The following is a 21,033-nucleotide window of genomic DNA, read 5'->3' as shown; positions in this document are numbered from 1 at the left end:
ATGGAAAACTTGCTCAAATGTTAAAGATTTCCTCACTTCTTATAGGATTAAAATACTGCTTAGTTCTTACCTGGCCCCATCTAGAGCTGATAAGAAATAATGTTTTATGTACTAAATCAATAACATAAAGGAGCTCCGTATCGTCATAATCATGACGGTTTCCAAACATGATGGCAAATACGACGTTGCAGGCGGCTTTACCAAAGTATTGTTGAGGGTCCACCAATGATTCTAGAACATAGCGAGAAAGACAGATGAAATGTTAAGATATTTATGGACATCATGATGGACTACATAAACTGTAAACCGCTCCGTGGCAAAATGGCTCCAAAACTAGGTGATCCTCTGACTTTGGTTCTATATATTGGTCAAAAAATGTAAACCATCAAACATTCCAACAGAACGCTGGTCCGATGACGGCTCTTCTCCACTGTACTAACACCTTCATGGATCACTATGATACTCTGCGCTTCAGTCAAAAGACCCGAGATAATGTTGGAGCTTGTGGGAATGAGACTTTGAGCTGCATCTTCTAACTAAGCCAGGAGGCGCAGTTTTTATAATTTTTTTGAGATTTTTTTCCAATATTACTGCTTCCAAGATATTTCCATTTCCTTATATGATGCCACCACACACAATAATCCTGGGAGTAGGACCATTGTGACATTTCTTCGTCAAGGTATCTCCATGGAGTTGACCATGTGGTCTCCAGACCAACCTCCTGCTCTCATTGCATCCAAGACAAAAGTGAGACTTATTGCTAAAGAAGATTGACCTCCATTCTAGCCTCCCTTACCAACTTTCTACTATAATGGCCTTTAAGAGAGGTTTCATGAAGCAATCAACAGGCCTTCCTGACGGAATGTCAAAGCGGTAATGATGTGTGGTGGCATAATGTACAAATACTGGACCTATTTAGTCTTCATCCTAAGTACACTAACACCTCAGCATTACATTGATTTGGTTATGGAATCAGTGGTATGGCCATGTCTCCAAAGTGTCCCAAAAGCTGTTAAAGGGAATCTGTCACCAGGATTTTGCAATGTAAGCTGAGGACATCATGCTGCAATGGTTAAAAAAGAACATTCAGCTGTGTTTCCCTTATCTGTATGCGAGCAGTTGTTTATCTAAACTAAAGAGTTTATTGCTCTGTGATTAACATTGGTGGAACTCCTCTGAGCGTGCAAGGCAGTCTGGCACACCCCTTCTGTGATTGACACCTCACAGTCAATGCACAATCTCTATTGAGACCCTGATGTGGGTGGGGACAGCTCCCAGATCTGCTAAACTCAATTCTTAGCTAAAGTCAGAACGGCTGCACACAGTCATCTAAGTTAAACATGGTTAGTTTCAGAATCTCTTTGCCTACAACATGAATTTGATGCAAATTTGATACGAGCTCAGATGCCGAGCCCGCATCTTTCCCTATCTTGATTAGGTACAGCTTGAGGCGGTGGGATGGATTTTACTCTCTTTTGATCAAACTAATGTTACCTAAGTGCCCTATGTTTTTTACATGTACAATGATTATTTATCCATTAACTTAATACAGGCTCTTTTTTGTTTTTATTCTAGGCTTGGAGTGCATACTCAGAAATAAAATCTACAAGTATCCCTGGAAAATATTTTCTTCTCAGGAAATATCAAAAAACATAAAAGCTATTTTACTAACTGCACACCATTGTCTTTTTGGATTTTTTTTTTTGATTGTTAATAAAAATCATTAGATTAAAAAAAACATGACTTTTAGTTATTGCTGCAAGAACCTTTTGTTTTCTTTAATTTTGCCACTAGACACCGAGCTTCTTCTTCAACTCGATCCTCTAGACTCCTTTTTCCCATGCCGAAGCTCTTCATTGTGGAAACAGAAAATCTACGAAGTGCCCGCCATATCTCCATGTCACTTGTACTTGCCACACCTTTAAGAAGAAAATTTATTATTTGACTTACATATTGTAGCATCAAATAACGTTACTAAAATTAATCATTCTTACACTAAAGGGTGCTTTACACGTTGCGACATCTCTGACGATTGCTAGCGATGTTGCGAGCGATAGCACCCGCCCCCATCGTTTGTGCGATATTTGGTGATCGCTTCCGTAGCGAACAATATTGCTACAGCAGCGTTACACGCACATACCTGTTCAACAACGTCGCTGTGACCGCCGAACAATCCCTCCTTCAAGGGGGAGGTGCGTTTGGCATCACAGTGACGTCATAGCGGCGTCACAAAACAGACGCCCAATAGAAGAGGAGGGGCGGAGATGAGCGGTCGGAACATCCCGCCGACCTCCTTCCTTATTGCCGGTGGACACAGGTAAGGAGATGTTCGTCGTTCCTGCGGTGTCACACATAGCGATGTGTGATGCCGCAGGAACGACGAACAACCAGCGGCATGCACCACCAACGATATTATGAAAAGGAGCGAGGTGTCAACGATCAACGATTTTTGACGTTTTTGCGATCATTGATCGTCGCTCCTAGCTGTCACACGCTGCGATGTCGCTAACGACGCCGGATGTACGTCACAAACACCGTGACCCCGACGATATATCGTTAGCAATGTTCCAGCGTGTAAAGCACCCTTATGCTGATATATTTTATTGCTGAGCCAAGTGGAAAACTAAGTGTGCTATAGATAAGCAAATTGATTTCATGTGAATAGAGATAACTGGGACCGGCTGGTCTCTGTTCACTTTTTTTTAAAATCCGGATCTGGTCCGGAATCTGGCTCCCATATAAGTCTATGGGGATCAGAATTCGGATATTAAACATGGTGGTAGAAGGGATAGGGAAATGGGAGCAAGCACGTTGTACTTACCAAGGCTCCAGCATGGCTGTACGCTGCTCCCATGCCTCGCATTCACTTCCTGGGCCGCTAATTAATGCTCTTGCATATGGACTGCTTTCCCCGCCCACCGGTGCCTGTGATTGGTTGCAGTTAGATGCGTCCCCACCCTGAATGGCAGTGTGTGAGCTGACTGCAACAAATCACAGGCATCAGGACATCCATTGGGTGGGGAAAGCACGCAAGCACCTTTGAAACCACGCAGATCCAAACTATTACAGTCCGGGTCCACTCATCCCTAGATGTGAATCAAAATTGTGTCGAAGTTTTAGGAATTCTTAGGAAATTAGAACAATGTGAGATTCACTTTGCATGAAACACATTAAACGTCTGCCTCCATTTTACACATTAGAGAAGATTAGCATTGACCAGAAAAGGATCACATTATTGGATATAAGGATATGGATCCTCATAATACTTTGCAGCTATTGTAAAGTGCAGAAGGTGCTCAGATGCAACGGCACAGATAATGAGGAGTCAGTGGTAACCGAACCAACATCAGTTTTATTAACTGTATACAAATTCAGAATTATGAGGTATAAGGAAATGACACAAGCAACAGTGGTAAATAAAAGTACATCACATAGGATAAAACAGCAACACAGATATCCGGAATATTATTCACACGGTATTTACTCTTATCACTAACGTTCACCGTCGGTGTTCTCGTACTCTACATCTCTCTAGCAGGAAAACATCAGTGTCCCTCTCTTCGTTACTGTAGTCTACTTAACTAAACAATGGCGAGTCAAAAAATTACTTGCTAGACTAATTCAAATTGGAGATTTCCTCACCCACTATACAGTACAGGCTGGCCGCCTCTGCTCACTGAAGTGTGCCATAAGTCCCGACTCAATACCACCATATCACTGCACAGGAAGCAACAGCCCAGCTCAGGATGTTGACTGGTGTAGTCTGTGGCTTGACTACAAAGTCAGGATTCTGGACCTTGAAGGGTGTAGTCTGATGCTTCAATAAAAAGTCGTAGCTCTGGATCTTGATCTGCAAAGTCTATGGCTTGACAATGAAGTCGGGGCCTTGGAAATTGAACCCCTAGTCTAGTCTTCCTCAACTACTTCTACTGACACAAGTCACAGGCTTCCACGGGCTTTGATAATGTTTCTACTACCCAGCTAAGGTCACCCATCTTCCTCTCAACTTCGGTCATGGATATTCCTCTCAACTTAATTCATGGATCTTCCTCTCAACTTAGGTCACGGATCTTCCTCTCATCTTAGGTCATGGATCTTCCTCTCAGCCTAGGTCACGGATATTCTTCTCAACCTAGGTCACGGATCTTCCTCTCAACTTAGGTCATGGATCTTCCTCTCATCTTAGGTCATGGATCTTCCTCTCAGCTTGGGTCATGGATCTTCCTCTCAGCCTAGGTCACGGATCTTCTTCTCAACCTAGGTCACAGATCTTCCTCTCAACTTAGGTTATGGATCTTCTTCTCAAGTTAGGTCACGGATCTTCCTCTCAAATTAGGTCATGGATCTTCCTCTCAACTTAGCTCATGGATTCTTCCTCTCAACTTATGTCATGGATCTTCCTCTCAGCTTAGGTTACGGATGTTCCTCTTAAATTAGGTCATGGATCTTCCTCTCAGCTTAGGTCATGGATCTTCCTCTCAATTTAGGCCATGGATCTTCCTCTCAATTAAGGTCACAGATCTTCCTCTCAATTAAGGTCACGGATCTTCCTCACATTAGGTCATTAGGTCTTCTCTAGGATCTAACCACTTCTTGTATGCTTCTGAGGTTATGGGGCTATAAGTCCACATTCCTGCTACAGGAACCACTTAAACAAGATATAGCACCAACTCTGCCTTTTCTTGGCCCATTCAGGCCTTTTATATTTTGTAACTGTTCTACAAATGTCACGTGACCTGGCATCTCCTCTTATATCTTCCCTGAGGAACAAGTATGTCGCACTTTGGTTCCACTTTCTTATAGTCCCAGCAATTTTTCTTGTTTTACAGTTTATTTCTGCATCCCTTTACACTATCATCACATGATATATAGCACATCCAATCAGGAAGGACAATCATGACCAGTATAAAAGCAGAAACAGGAAATGCAGCAATCATTTTGTGGTGAAACTGGAGTTTCAAAGGACATCACAGCTTACAGTTTAGCTATAGAGATAAGACGAGAAAGTAATAAAATAATGAAGAAACTGTGCAGCTAGTGTGTGACAGCAGAACAGTGAAGAAGATTAGAAAAGAAAATAATACAAAATTAAAGGGAATCTGTCACCAGGATTTTGCTACCAAATCTGAGAGCAACATAAGGTAGGGGCAGAGACTCAGATTCCATTGATGTATAACTTAATGGGATGCCTGATGCAGTATTTACAAATCATTGTTTTATCAGCAAAAGATTATCACTAGAGAACTACCAAGCTATCATGCAGTGTTTACCGGGGTTCCACCAGGTACATGGGAACCCCAAGTGAGTGCCACAACACATCGGTACACGTTACAACAGTGTGCTCTGGCGCTAGGGTAAAGGGGAGCAGGGTCACCTCCTAAACTAAGGCTGATTCTTGCACTCCCTAATGTCCCTATACGGGTTCTTTCACCCCATCGCCGATCACGTGCCTATCCCTGGACTCAGCCCTATGTAGAACATTGGGCAACGGGAATACTAGTCTCGCTCTAGATTAAAGATACAGAGAATATTATACAGACAAGGGTAAAATAAAGGGCAATCATACAAATTACTCCAAACAACAAGCGATAATAACAATGAATGGACCAGAGGGCAAAAACCAAAAGGACTAAGGAAGGGAAAACAACACAGCTTTCACACAGCAAACGTTCTCTTAATGGCTTCCTGGTCCTCAGCTCACAGGTTCCCTCTAGAGGCAAGTAAAGCAGAAACTATCACCAGCGATTACCTGGACTAGGAGGGAAGACATTATAGCAGAGCTAATTAGCAAAAGAGAACAGCTGCCCATACCTTTCATTCAGAGTTTCAGGAACCAGAAGATCTATTTAACCCTAACAGCGCTGGTTAAAATATAATCTGCATAGCCAACAGTAGTAACCTGAGCGAATGTGTATGAAGCCCTGCGCTGTGATCTCCTGACACCAGAAACTGGAGGAACCACCCTCTGTCGTGGTACTCTCATGACACATGCCCCCACAATCATTTTTAGATTTATGCAGAAGCAACCAAAAAATATTGCCCACAGAAAAAATATATGTTAATATCAATTTGACGTTACTAAAGCTGTGGATGGGGTTGGATACGGTCCTTGAAGACTTCAGCGTGTCATACACAAGGCTAGTAGAGGCTTTGGGGTATAACAGCGATCTTATGAAGGCTTACCACATCACTGAATAAAGTGAAGTGAACAATCCCTAATGGTCGTAGGTACTAGCCCTGTTGCAGACTGTTAATAGTTGAACCCAGAGGTTGGGGATAGAAATGAGTAGATTAGGTAAAATTTGAATTTGCCTGTTTGCTCGGTTTCCCTTGGGAAATTCAATTCATGAAGAAGTTATTCTCCACAAATGTAATATCTATTATCATGCTTTTGGATCACTTCAGACCCTAAAACATAATAAATGTAAAAAAAAATACTTATACTCATTGTACTACTCTTGGCTACTCACCTTGTCGCATCTTCAGATTGCCACCATTCAGGTTGAATTGTTGAATTCCCAAGGCTTCTCACTACGAGCCCAGGTTTCTGGATCTAATGAAGTCTAGGAGGGTTTTGTGCAAACACGCACCAAAGATCATGGCATGTGTGGCGCCCCTGAGGCTTCAGGTGCCACAGGGTATTGCAGCTGACTTAAGGTGCAGTATTCATCCATCCTGGGTTCGGAGGAGGTCAGTGCCAGTTCCACATCACACAACTCATACATACATACCATTGCCCCTTTCCTCACTAGGAACCAGGCTAGGGTCGGGTCATATGGATGGCCACCTAATGGTAAGGGTCTTCCCACCCACTAGTCCAGGAACCCAGGAAGAGGAGGGGTGATGTGCTGGGGAGTGAGGAGAGACAACTCAGTAAGATAGTGAGCCAGCCTGTCACACAGGCAGGCAGGAGAGTTCAGTGCAGACGGTCAGTTCAGTTCCAGAGAGCAGAACAGCAACACCAGTGTCAGAGTTCCGGGATTTCCAGTTTTCTTCTGAAGGATCTTGCCCTTTGTTAACATGGAGTTTTCTGTTCTGTTGCCCTACTTCCTGTTCATTTGTTTAAAAGCCCGCCCCTAAGCTTAGTCTAGTTGCCTGAGTATACTGCTTCCTGTCTACTCCTGCCCTGCTGCTCTTGGTTCCTGATTGCTGTTTGGATCCTGTGAAAACACCCAACACCGGCTCTTGACTGCACCTGGTCTCATCAAGCTGTGCTCGGACTCTGTCTGCCGTCTCTGGTCGGCACTTCTGCCCGGTCCCTTCTGTTTCATATCCACCCTAGGACTCACATCACGTATGGACATTTTTTGGACTATACCTGTTGCCCTTTCGTGTCCCGGTTGCTGCGCATTTAGGCCTTCTGGGGTGATTGCCAGACAGCCCCTGTATAGGGAAAAAAAACAAGGAGAAAATTGTAGAAAATATACCCTGACTATAAATAAATAAATTGCAAGTGCTTAGCACTTGCAATTTATTTATTTTTAGTCAGGGTATATTTTCTACAATTTTCTCCTTGTTTTTTTTCTAGTCTTGAGGCTGCAATTCACATGCTTGTAATGTTGCATGTTTATTGAACATTTGTCACAGCTCAGTTTTTTGGTGTTTTTTAGCCCCTGTATAGGGGTTCGCTCCTGGTGGTCTCCCTGGGGGAGTCTGGTGCCCGGTCCCGGGAATTCCCCTTTGCTCCGAACCCGGCAGGTATTTACTGTGTTTCTGTTCTACTGTGTATATTCTGTTCTGTGTACATATTATGGTTACATATTATAAGACGTCTTTGCACCAAGAACCCGTCTCTGGTTGTCATTGCCCTAACGCAATCGAAATCCTCGGTACATACAATAGTATTACAACCAGTAGCACTGGTGAGACACAGGAGAACACGGTCGCTGAGGGGATACAGAGTCAGTTCCCCCAGGACCAGCGCAGATGGGGTACAGAGCCCTAGGTTAGGGGTAACTTTATGTCCTTTTAATAAATCTGCCAGGAGAGGAGATTCCAGGTGCCCTTTACCCACCACAGGTGCCCGGAGCACAGCAGCAATGAGAGCTAGGAGTTGAGACAAAAATCTAGCCCACCAAGGAAATCACGCTGCCTGCAAACGGGTCAGAACTTTAAATTACAGAGAAGGGACTCTGTGTTGCTATAGTTCATGGGGACCCAATGCACAACACGCAAGGAAGAAAGGGCTCACCAACCACAACACCGGCACCGGCCTCCGGTTTATCCGAGACCGACTGAAGCCCATCTTAGTGGAAACTGGCACTCTGTGGGCAATGAACTGATAGTGAATAAAGAACTTGAACTGCAGCCCCTGTGTCGTCCACTTCCTTGGCGGCGCCGACACCCCGCGCTTCGGCGCCGTAGACTATCACAATTATCATCCTCCCTGGGGCCTAGCTCTACATGTGGAGAGCTGTAACATCCGAGCTGCATCATACCATCAGCCCCAGCAGTGAGAGACTTCCCGCTGCGGCAGATTCCCTCATAGCCACATACCAAGGGTGACATCACAAGACAACTACTCCAAACATCCCCAACCATCCCTTCCTCTCATCTTTTATTGACACCATGGGGCCACGGAACCGGTCCAGGCCACTGTGACAACACAAACCATCATCTGCCTGGTGACGAGTAAACCCCCCAGGCCCCGTGGGCGCATCACATGCACATATTCAGAATACTCTAGGGCCTAATCAAAGCCAGAAGCCCTGGCCAAGTGTGAGAGACCCAAGGAATTCAGCACAAGTGGCGGAAACCTGATGTGATGAGGACAAGGTGGGTGATGGTGAAGAGAGGAGGAGCCAGAGAGGAGAGTGGTAAGGTGAGTATAAGGATTTTTTTTTATATCTTGATAGCCTTTCACGGTTCAGAAAAGTTTGGGCTGAAAGCCACAAATTTGCTGTTTCGAGAGTAAGCTAATTACAAAAAGCATGCATTTAGTTGAATGTAAATTTTGGTAAAATTTGAGTAGATTTCAGTTCTACTCTAATTTATTCACTCATTTCTAGTTGGGGATCCAGTCACTTAACATCACAGTATGTGTACTGTGTAGATTCTGACACATGACGGTTCTCTCTCGTCTAGGGTGCGGGAGCTTGTCCTAAGGTGATACCATATAAATTTTGTTAGTATTTTCCTTTTTCATGCAGCTAGTCTTTCTGATAAAAGTCTGCAGTATCCCTATAGGATTGCAGACTTCAGTCCTTACAGCATGCGCACTGCACACTGTCAGGATTTTCCAATTTTGCCAGCGAGAGCAGGTGGACACGTCACCAGAAGAAGGCAATTTGCATACTTAAGGCCACATTCAAACTAGACATTTTCCTCCTCACTCAATTCAATTGTATGTCATGTCGTGATTCCAAGCATAATATTCCGCTCTCCACAGCAATACCAGAGAATCCTGACAGTGTGTGCCATGCACAACATAAGGACTCAGAAGTCTGCAGTCACATAGCGATACTGCAGATTTTTATCAGAAGACTGGATAACCCTTTAAAATTGGTGATTAATGTTCCATTATTTGATTATTGAAGGCTCACAGAGACTTCTGCACAGAGGTCCTCTCCTATCTACCTCTACCATTGCTGCCTCCTATCACATTAGTGTTAATAAAATGAAGACAAATTACTCACCGTAGTCTTTGAAGAGAAAAGTTAAAGAAGGAACAGTACCTCGACCCAAGAAATCATCCCCTCTGTCCACGAGAACTTCTTTCACAGCTTTGTATCCTGTGACCACTACGACCGGTCGAGACCCTAGGTAGACCATGAACACTTCTCCATATTTTTCTCTAAGCTGATTGGAGATTGAAGAAATATATTCTGATGTCAAAATAAAATGTCTCCTATTTCACAAAATAAGAACCCTACAAAATGTTGATTTCCACTGGGGATAAAAAACTGAACTGTATTGTAGTAAAAATAACTGATGATGACAAACACAGTGGCAGCAGTAAAAAGGGCTAGATTTCACTTTTCCAGAGAGCCTTTTTTTATGATTACCATGCAAAAACTTAAAGGACTTGACCATGCAAGAACTTGAAGGACGTGATCATGCAAGAACGTGAAGGACTTGACAATGCAAGAACTTAAAGGACTTGACCATGCAAGAACTTGAAGGACTTGACCATGCAAGAACTTGAAGGACTTGACCATGAAAGAACTTAAAGGACTTGACCATGAAAGAACTTAAAGGACTTGACCATGAAAGAACTTAAAGGACTTGACTATGCAAGAACTTGAAGGACTTGACCATGCAACAACTTGAAGGACTTGACCATGCAAGAACTTAAAGGACGTGATCATGCAAGAACTTGAAGGACGTGATCATGCAAGAACTTAAAGGACTTGAGCATGCAAGAACTTGAAGGACTTGACCATGCAAAAACTTGAAGGACTTGACCATGCAAGAACTTAAAGGACTTGACTATGCAAGAACTTAAAGGACTTGCACCTTCCAAAATGCAAGTCCTGAAGCACTGCCATGCTTTACCTAGACAAGCCCACCAGACTGCAAAAAATTCTACTACTACCACTACTAAATCCTTCCACCTTTCTGTTTTGGTTCTCAGGACAGTATCCAAAAAAGTCCAAAAAAAAAGTTAATTTTCCTGCACCAGTCCATGTGCTATCATAACTGGAATCATTGAGTTATGCCCTTTAACAGATTCATGGTGCCAGCCACAGTACCCCTTCCTAAAGTATTGACATCCTCGGTGCTCCCTTTAGTTTTCCAGCCATATTGCTTTTGTCATCTTAGCTCAGCCAATAATGATTGCATAATATCTTTGGTGCCTATTTGAGGTATATATGAGCTTCTCTAGCTACTAATACTCTCCGGTCAAACATAACTCAATAAAGACTTACCTTCAGTAGAGATGTCACTATGTCTCCTTTACTTAGCTGTAGATAATTGCCCAATATCGGCAGTGGGGTAGGGCCAGGGGGTAAGTTCCCTTTTCTCCAAAAATGTTTACAGCTTATGAATAGGAGGAGACAAGACACCAGTGACATAAGGAGAGAAACATCTTCTAAGAAGTACAGCATGGCTGCTGGTAGCCCTTCCGGATAACAATGTTTCTCTGCTTGGAGAAGTCTTGTTTCGTGGTAAGATTCAAGTGAGAACAATTCACACTATGGATGCAGTTCGTTTTGTCGCCTTTTCCCTGTTTCTGTTTATGTAAAGCTTAGAATGTTTATTTCCATGACGTTCCGGTTTGGCGCTCCTTTAGGGGTTCTTTGGGAGAGTTTGTCTATATTAAAGTGGGTGTCTGAAATACAGCATGTTCTCACTTTTTGCAAAATTTCCAATGCAAAAATACCAAGGAGCCAAGAATTGGGGCCCAAGGCTGCTCCTTTGTTTGCTTGGATGGCGCACATCGTACTATTTATCTATCTATTATGAGCAAAGAGAGCCTCTGTCTTCGAGATTTGCTTTCACAGTCTGTATTGCAATATAGAGCATGATGGAAAATGTAAAATAATTCCCATATTTTACAGATTATAAGACGCACTTTTCCTCTCAAAAATTTGGGAGAAAAATGAGGGGTGCATTTTTATAATCCAAATGTAGCTTACCGGGGGTTGTGGAGAGGGGTCAAAGGAGGTAGGGGAGATGCTGGTGGGCCGCGGGCGCTGTGCTGTGGGCTGTGAGGCAGGAGGCGCCATTCTGAAAATGTCAATAAAAGTGAATCATGGTCTAATAGAGCGCTATGGAGGTCACAAATCGTTTAGTAAGTTTTATTTGTTTTATCAAAGCCACAACGCGTTTCGATATACACAATATCTTCGTCAGGTGGATATAAACACCTGACGAAGATGTTGTGTATATCGAAAGGCGTTGTGGCTTTGATAAAACAAATAAAACTTACTAAAGGATTTGTGACCTCCATAGCGCTCTATTAGACCATGATTCACTTTTATTGATACCTATTTCCCCCTTCGGGGGTCCATGTCAAGAGCTGCTTAAACGGAGGCTTCATCAAAACCAGGACCTTTTGGACACCTATTCCCTCCACTAACCCGCGGCTGGATCAGGCTCCTCCTGACAGCGGAACATTACACTCCCGTCTATTACCGTGGTTGTGCGAGGGCTGCACAACCACTCCAGGTGAGCAGTTTTAATTACCGGTCTCACCGTTACTCCTGCCCTGAGACTCTTTACATGCGCTCCCTGTTTTCACTTCTTTCATTCTGAAAATGTCGGCTGTGCGGGCTTCAAATAATAATGGCGCCAGGAGTCGGCGCATGCGCAGATGGAGCTCTCGGCTCAAGATGTCATCTGTGCACCCGTTGATTTCGGCCCATTGATCTCCCTGCAGTGGACTTAAGGAAAATGGTGTCTGGAAGTGGTGCATGTACAGATGAGATCTCGGCTTGTCATTGACCCAAGAGCTACTATCTGCGCACGTGCCAACTCAGGGCGCCATTTCTTTGAAGCCTGCACCGCCAATAGTATCTGGATGCTCCTTTCTGCCTCACAGTGCTTGCAGCGAGCATCTGGGACACCCGCTGCACCGCCCTCCTCCACCACCACCCCTGCCTCCTATGACTCCGCTCCACCACAGCTGCCGCCCTCCTCCGGTAAGACACCACTGGATTATAAGACGGACCCAATATTTCTTGTTCCTTTTTCTTTCTCTAAATTTGGAGTGTGTCTTATAATCCAAAATGTCTTAAAGGTCTTATAAGACAAAATGTATGGTAGGTGATTGAGAAACCAGAGTCTGAATGCAGTGGTGCAAAATTTGGACCTAGGCCCCCATCTGCATGTTTGCCTTGATGTGGCAGTGGGCTTCATACAGTCTGATCAGAATGTTAAACCAAGAACATCATGTTCAGGTATATAAATTTTTGCCTAACGGAACTAGATGAAAGTATGATTTTTGGATGTGCGGTTCACGTCTATTTCTCCAGCTATTGCATATTACATTGTCTGTCCCCCTGTTTTTTTTTTTAACTTGAACCAGCACTCATCCCATTTGGCACAGATGTTTTTATTTAGCAAGGAGGGGTTCTGCCATTTTGCTCTCAGTTCACATATGGAAGTTTGTTGAAGGTAGTCGGCTAGCTCCTTTCACAGGATGATGGTGCTGTGTGGCGGCCATTGCTATGGTGGTTTTATGTCGGTGGGGCCTGGAGCCATGGTGGTTCAGGCTTGCAGCATGGGTGTTGTGAGACACTAGGTCACCTGCCCTGATAGTGCATTTAGGCTGAGGTGATGGTTGGCATGCGGCGCCGCACCTTAAAGTCCTAAAATAAGTTAGGGACCCACTCAGAGGTTTGCCGTGACGTGGCAGCAGCTTCATACAGTCTGTTCCGAATGTTAAACCAAGAACCTCATGTTCAGGTACATAAATTGTTGCCTTGTGGCATTAGATCAAAGTTTGATTTTTGGACATTCGGTTTCATGTCTTTTTCTACTGCTATTGCATAGTTTTCCCAGATAATAATATTTCTCTCCTTGAAGGACACTTGTTTTGTGGTAAGATTAAAATGAGAACAATTCACGCTCCGGGTGCAGATAGTTTTGTCGCCTTTTCCCTGTTTCTGTTTATTTAAAGCTTAGAATGTTTATTTCAGTGAAGTTCCGGTTTGGCGCTCCTTTAGGGGTTCCATGGGAGAGTCCGTGTTTATTAAAGTAGGTGGGTGAGATACATCATGTTGTCACTTTTTGCAAAATTTCCAATGCAAAAATACCAAGGAGCCAAGAATTGGAGCCCACGGCTGCTCCTTTGTTTGCTAGGATGGTGCACATCGTACTATTTAGTAATTTATCTAAGAATAATCACCACATAAGCGAAAAGAACCTCAGTATTCAAGATCTGCTCTCACAGTCTGCATTACAATAGAGCCTAATGGAAAATGTAAAAGAATTAAGTAGTTGAGATGGCACTGGTGCGGAATTTAAACCTGGGCCCCCATTTCCATGTTGATGAGATGTGTTGAACCTTGTAACGTTTTAGATCCTATAAATAAATGCATGATTGCCCCCATATAATAATGTCCCCATCCTGGACCCCTACCTGTAATAATTTCCCCAACCCTGGACCCCTTTATATAATAATGGCCCCCCTCCTCGTGTAATGTCCACCATCCTAGACCCCTTCTTTTTTAATAATATTGCTCGTCTTGGGCCTCTTTCTGTAATAAAATACCCAATTCTGGATCTTTTGAATAATAATGTCACCCATCCTTGACCCATTTATTTAATAATGCCCCCATCCGGTACTCTATTTAATAATGTCCTCCATTCTGGACCCCTTTATTTAATAATGTCCCTCATTCTGAACCCCTTTAATTTAATAATGTACCCCATCCTGGACCCCTTTATTTAATAATGTTGCCCATCTTGGGTCCCTTCCTGTAATAATGTCCCACATCCTGGATCCTTTGAGTAATTATATCCCCCATCCTGGGCCCCTTCCTATAATGTCCTCACGTCCTTTGCCCCATCCTATTACAAAGCCCTCTATCCTCGGCCCCTTCTTGGTAAAATGTCCCCATCCTGGGCCCTTTCCTAGTATGTCCTCTTTTATCCTGGGACCCTTAGAATAATAATGTCCCCACATCCTGGGCCCAATTCTATAATAATAATATCCCTTTTCCTTGGCCTCTTACTGGGCCCTAATGTCAGGATCAGTAGGCCTACAGTGAATAACATGTTTTTCTCTAACTAGTGGATACGGCATTATCGGACTTTAGATGCCAGGATCCACCTTCTTACCTTTCTTAAATATCGGTACCACATCAGCCATTCTCCAATCCTGAGGCACCAACACTGTTACAAGAGACTCTAAGGAGTTCTTTGCATGCTGCGACATTGCTTGCCGATGCTAGCGATGCCGAGCGCGATAGTACCTGCCCCCATCGCAGTTGCGATATCTTGTGATAGCTGCCGTCGCGAACATTATCGCTACGGCAGCTTCACACGCACTTATCTGCCCTGCGACGTCGCTCTGGCCGGCAACCCGCCTCCTTCCCAAGGGGGCAGGTCGTGCGGCGTCACAGCGACGTCACATGGCAGGCGGCAAATAGAAGCGGAGGGGCGGAGATGAGCGGGACGTAAACATCCCGCCCACCTCCTTCCTTCCGCATAGCCGGTGGAGGCAGGTAAGGTGAGGTTCCTCGCTCCTGCGGCTTCACACACAGCGATTTGTGCTTCCGCAGGAACGAGGAACAACATCGTATCTCCTATTGGTGTGACATTATGAAAATGTCCGACACTACACAGATCGCCGATTTACGACGCTTTTGCAATCGTTTATCGGCGCATCTAGGCTTTACAAGTTGCGACATCGTTACCAGCACCGGATGTGCGTCACTTTCGATTTGACCCCGACGATATCGCAGTAGCGATGTCGCAATGTGCAAAGTACCCCTAAGAAGATGAGATACAGCGGTCTGTCAATTACTGAGCTCAATTCCCTCAATATCTATGGATGAATGTCATCTGGCCAGGGATATTTGTCGATGTTTACTTTGCTCTGACACAGCCGTATTTCTTCTTGTGTTAAACTAGCTATGTCACGTGGTGAACTTTGATTTTTGTCTTGTTGAATGATGCCTGGAACAGTCAGTTAATTTGTGAACAGTGCATTGGTGTTAAATATCTCAGACTTTTCTTTGTCCTCTATAATTATAATTATCCTGTTATGTTTTAAGGGGCCAATATCCTCCCATTTTTTTTCCTTTTTGGCAGTAATGGATTTATAAAAAAATTGGGATTCATTTTAATGTCATTGGGGATTTTTTTTCAGTAGCTAACTTTGCTAGCTTGATTTCTTTTTTTACATTTCCTATTGAGAATTTATACTCCTAAAATGCTATTTCTGAGTTCTCGGCTTACAAGATTTTGAATGCCCTTTGTTTTTGTCTTTTTATACAGTCTTATTTATCCATAGTGGTTTCTTTTTACTCCTGGATATTTTATTACCAGACAGTAAAAGTTTTGTACAAGTATCTAGTAGTATATCTTTAAACCTGCCCCATTTATGTTTGGTATCCTCAGTTAACATGACATGGTCCCAGTCTATACGATTAAGCTCTTTCCTTAATTTGTTGAAATCAGCTTTCCTAAAGGTCTAGGTTTTTGTATTTCCCATGGGAAATGTTCTATTGAATATTACATTGAAACTTTCCATATTATGGTCACTGCTGCCCAAGTGCTCCTGAACTTGTAGATCTAAAATTTTATCTGATCTATTTGACTTGACAGGACCAAATACAGCAAATTATCTCCCCTCATCGTTCATCTACCATCTGAGAAAAGTAATTGTCTTGAATAGTAAATAAGAACTTACAGCTTTTAGCACAACCGAAGATTCTATGTCCCACTGAATGTCTGGATAGTCGAAATACCCCATAATAAGGACCCGATTATTATTATTATTACTATTATTATTATTATTATTCGGGTTTGCCAAACCAGCATGGGAAAAAACAAAATCGGGATCGGTGAGCAAACTTGATGCCATACTTAATCTCAAACAGCGAAGCCCATACAAGTCGATAGAAATGAGGGCTGTAAAATGGCCGTAGTAAGCAGTAGGGGGCTGTTGAGGAAGTTACATAATAGTAACAGCAGGATAGGTACACATACTGTATTTCCCGATGTTTCCCGGAGGATCACGCTGGAGTCAGACTCTCTTCCAGGCCCCCTAATTAAGGTTCACAAATATTCACTGATTCGTCGCCTACCCTCTATGCCAGTGTCTGTGATTGGTTGAAGACTACTATACATGCCCCCCGCACTCTGTCCGCCTCTGTGATTGGTTGCAGTTAGTTTGCTGTATAGTAGTGTAAAAATAAATAAAGTATTTAAAATAACTACATAGTCTCCTACCATATTTTGATAAACAGCACGACTAAAGCAACAGCAGCAGGCTGCAGCCTCCACCTTTGAGCTTTACCTCTGGTGAACTGAGTGACTGCTCACAGCCGGATCCCCCGTTAGCTGGTGACGTCCCTCAGTTCAGCGGAAGTCACACCCGGGCTCCCCCGCTGATGTCAGTGTTTCCCAGAGCCTGTGGAAATCGGATGTGTTTCCCTTCTCTCCAAGCTCGGGATGTAACAGAACCAGTATCGTCATGGGGATTTGTCACAGATGTGTCATGGCCAGTTGACAATCCAGTGGTGGTGAGTTCTAGAAAATCCAAGAGATTGGCAGCATGTGTTGTTATCTGACAGTTCCCTGTTTCTGCAGCAACGGACTCTAGGACCCTGGAAATCTGTCAGTTTTATGTCTCAGTTGCCAGCCTCTCACTTCCTTTATAAATCTCACCCTGGGGATATTTGGGTGTGGTTTATAGTTTGTTCCTGACTGAGCTGTAGAGAAGTCATGTTCTGTTCTTCCACACTACAGTGGTTGCTGCAGCTCAGATAAGTGTTGTCTTTGCTATCTACCAGGGCTCTGGTGATTGCTGTTGTGTTTCCCCTGTATTGTTCTCTTGTGTCTTCCTTTAGTGATAGTGGTGTTGATGAAGAGCTCATACCCTCCATCCTTACTTAGGGCCCATTTGCTATGATGAAATTGGGCCCAAGGTATTCCAGATCAGTGACAGGTGGGGAGCCTGTAGAGGTTTTGCAAGGGCAGTGAGGGTGAGCTGCAGAGTGTTGTCAGGGGTCATCACTTCCCCCATTCCCTAGCTATAAGGCATTTCTTTCCCCTTCCTGTGTGTTGTTGTTTATGGCCAGTGTAGCTTCTATCCCCAGCCATGACACAAACATCAGGATGATGTAGGAATGATAATTTTAGTGATGAGTCAAGGTGGAAACAGGAGAGACTCTCATAACCTGTATAAAAGCAGGAACAGGGAATGCATCAGCCATTTTTTAGTAAAACTGGAAAGGGAGAGAACATAAGAGCTCACAGCTTAGCTTTATAGATACAGAAATAAAGTAATAAAACAATGTAGGACCTGTACATAGTGTGTGACAGCTTGGCAGTGAAGAAGATTAGTGTAGAAGGAAAAGAAAATACCATAAAAGATACCTGAACCCTTCTTTTTCCCCTGGATCTCCTGATGATCCATGTGTGAGAGGGGAAACGCACTGAGGCCATGCTTATCAGCACCAACTAAAGGTAAGTGTACCTTTTTTGTTTCATCTGTTTGTTATCAGTGTTTCTGGCGCACCCACGGGGTCGGCGGTTACTCGTTACCGGGCCACTGTTCTTCTCCTGGGTTGTCGCGGTGGTCTTGCCCAGTTCTGTGACCCCGGCGGTGTCAATAAAGCTAGGGATGGGGATGATGAGGGTAGTCGTTCGTGACTCCACCTGTGGTGTGCTGCCAATATTAGCCGCCGCTGCGGGACTTCTCTCTTCTGGGGCAGATGGTGATGCAGCTCGGGTGTTGCAGCTCTCTACAGGTAGAGCTAGGCCCCAGGGAGGATGATGGTGGTAGTAGTCGCCTATGGTGTAGGGGCATGAGGTTGCGAGCGCCGGCAGTGATGGGATGACACAGATGGTGCAGTTCAAGTTCTTTTACTCATTGGAAACACGCTGACATTTTAGCACCGAGCTACACTGTGATGGGCTTCATCCGATCTCAGATACTTTGGAGGTCGAGGCCGGTGCTTTCCTTCTGTGCGCCACCTTTCGATGGTTTTCCTCCACCCCAGCTCTGGGCCGTGGAATGAGTCACGGGTGCCTTCTGCACTCCCTGCAAACACTGGGATCCCCCTTCTTTCCTTAAGAACCCAGGCTGAGCCTCCAGCTCCGGACCACGGGCCCCGAACTATTTGTGTCTTTGCTTGCTTGTCTGTTCCGGAGTCCGACCTCATTTGGATGATCTCCGGTGCTAATTCCTGAATGAATTGTGTGTGTAATGGCTCCTTGCTTCCCAACTTAATGCCCCGCCTCCCGGTTTTCTGAACTAGTGGGCAACAGGTCCCATACATCGTGATGGCCACCCCAGCACCTACCCTAGCCCAGTTCCAGTGCAAGGGCTTCTGTGTTATGTGTTGAATGAGTGTTTTGGTGGTGGTTACCAGTGATGACATCCTCCGTATCCAAAATGAATACTGCACCTCTGGTGAGGCGCAGTACCCTGTGGTGCCTGAAGCCGCATGGGCGCTACATTTCCTTCTGTGTGTCATCTGTGTGCCATCCTTGTGGCATCCCTCTGGCATCTGTTAATCATCCATGTGTTATCTGTGTATCATCTGTGTACCATTCGTGTGTCAGTGTTTCCATCTGTGTGTCATACGTGTGTCATTAGTGTTTCCATCTGTGTGTCATACGTGTGTCATTAGTGTTTCCATCTGTGTGTCATACGTGTGTCATCAGTGTTTTCATCTGTGTGTCATACGTGTGTCATCAGTGTTTCCATCTGTGTGTCATACTTGTACCATACGTGTGTCATTGGTGTATCATTTGTGTGTCATTAGTGTTTCCATCCATGTATTATCTATGTTTTACAAAGCTTCCCCTATACTTTCAATGTTAAAGGCATACAGCACACAAACGGCACACGGATGTCATCATGTGTGGGACATGTTTTTCACAAAACAATAGATTTGGGGAAGGGTGGGCGGGATTTTTCCATTTTTTTTGGCGCACACTACATCTGATCATGCTGTTGTTACCCCCAGTGCGAGCCGATTAAACACTGCAAGCTGCTCGCACTGAGCTAAGCACGGAGCGTACCCGAGCACAAATATGCTTTCTTGAGTGGTCAGAAGACATAAAGCCCCTGATCTCCGTACCCTATCTGTGTATTTTTGGGATAGTCTGTGTTCGGTACGATCTGGTTCGCTCATTTCTAGTTATAATGGGTATGTGTGGTATCCATGAAAAACATGTATGCCACACACACCAGAAACATGTTAATGAGAAGGACACCTAATTTCGGCACAGATGCCCTCTCCAACCTACATCCACCATTGCTGCCTCCTATTATATTGGCTTAATAAAATGGAGACAAATTACTCACCATAGTTTTTGTAGTGCAAATCCAAACAAGCCATATCACCTCTAGCCAAGAAGTCATCACCTCTGTCCACAAGAACTTCTTTCACAGCTTTGTATCCTGTGACCACTATGACTGGTCGGAAACCCAGGTAGATGGTGAACACTTCTCCATATTTCTCCTTTAACTGATAGGAGATTGAAAATACAGTATATATTATCATGTAAAAGCTATAATCCTCCTCATTCCCTAAATAAGACCCCATACAACATGTTAATTTCCACTGGGGAGGAAAAACTAAAGTGTGTTGAGGTGTAAGGAAACTGAAGGTGACAAGCACAATTGTTTGGTGACCTGGCAGCCATAATAAGAGATTACACTTTTCCCGAGAGTCTCGTGTGTTGATGACCATGAAAGAATATATATTTGCTTCTCAGGATCAAGCAAGGATTCTAAAATGCAAGTTAACAACTGCCATGCTTTACCTAGATAAGCCCACCAGACAACCAAAAACACACACTTCCGCTCCTCAAAAACAGTTCCAAAGATACATATCTCATTGTCCAGTACCAGTCCATGTACCACCATAACTGGTACCATTCAGTTGTGCCTTCTAACAGATTTGACTTGCCAACCACCATGACCCTTTACAAAGTAGTGATGCCTCCTTTAATTTTCCCGCCATAGTGACTCTTAACTTATTTGAGACATATATGAGTTTCTACTTACTATCACTCTCAGGTCAAAAATTAGACTCGATGAACAACTTACCTTCAGCAGAGATTTCACTAGGTCTCCTTTGCTTAGCTGTAGACAGTTGCCCAATATCGGCAGTGGGGTCGGTCCAGGGGGTAAGCTCCCTTTTCTCCAAAAATATTTCGAACTTAAGAAAAAGAGGAGACAGAACACCACCGTCATAAGGAGAGAAACATCTAAGAAATACATCCTGGCTGCTGATACTTCACCAGGACAATAATGTTCCTCTGCTTGGAGAACCCTTGTTTCTTCTAGTTTACAGTAGGAACGATTCGTACTTCGGGTGGGGTTAGTGTCTCATTTGCTTTCTTCATAAAAAATATAGAAAATGTATTAATGTGAAGTTCTGGTTTGCAGCTCCTTTAGGG

The 21,033-nt window shown here is 44.0% G+C and overlaps 1 protein-coding gene across 2 annotated transcripts in view; it reads right to left on the bottom strand.

Annotated features, from left to right (window-relative positions):
• The window catches only part of LOC142251058 (cytochrome P450 2G1-like), a 34,385-nt gene extending 13,352 nt beyond the window's left edge, over positions 1-21,033 (bottom strand). The window contains exons 1-4 of one of the 2 annotated variants that reach the window (XM_075323560.1): positions 20,681-21,033; positions 19,934-20,096; positions 1,767-1,919; positions 71-231 (exon numbers count right to left, since the gene is read on the bottom strand). In XM_075323560.1, the coding sequence (XP_075179675.1) occupies positions 71-231; positions 1,767-1,919; positions 19,934-20,096; positions 20,681-20,854 (651 nt within the window). In that variant the 5' untranslated portion in view covers positions 20,855-21,033. Of the gene's footprint in view, positions 1-70; positions 232-1,766; positions 1,920-9,635; positions 9,799-10,868; positions 11,120-19,933; positions 20,097-20,680 lie in introns of those variants that run through there. The other variant, XM_075323559.1, reaches the window with a different exon arrangement.

This window comes from Anomaloglossus baeobatrachus, chromosome 9 (genome assembly GCF_048569485.1).
Source record: "Anomaloglossus baeobatrachus isolate aAnoBae1 chromosome 9, aAnoBae1.hap1, whole genome shotgun sequence".
Lineage (NCBI taxonomy): Eukaryota > Metazoa > Chordata > Amphibia > Anura > Aromobatidae > Anomaloglossus > Anomaloglossus baeobatrachus.
This window is presented reverse-complemented; position numbering and strand designations above follow the sequence as displayed.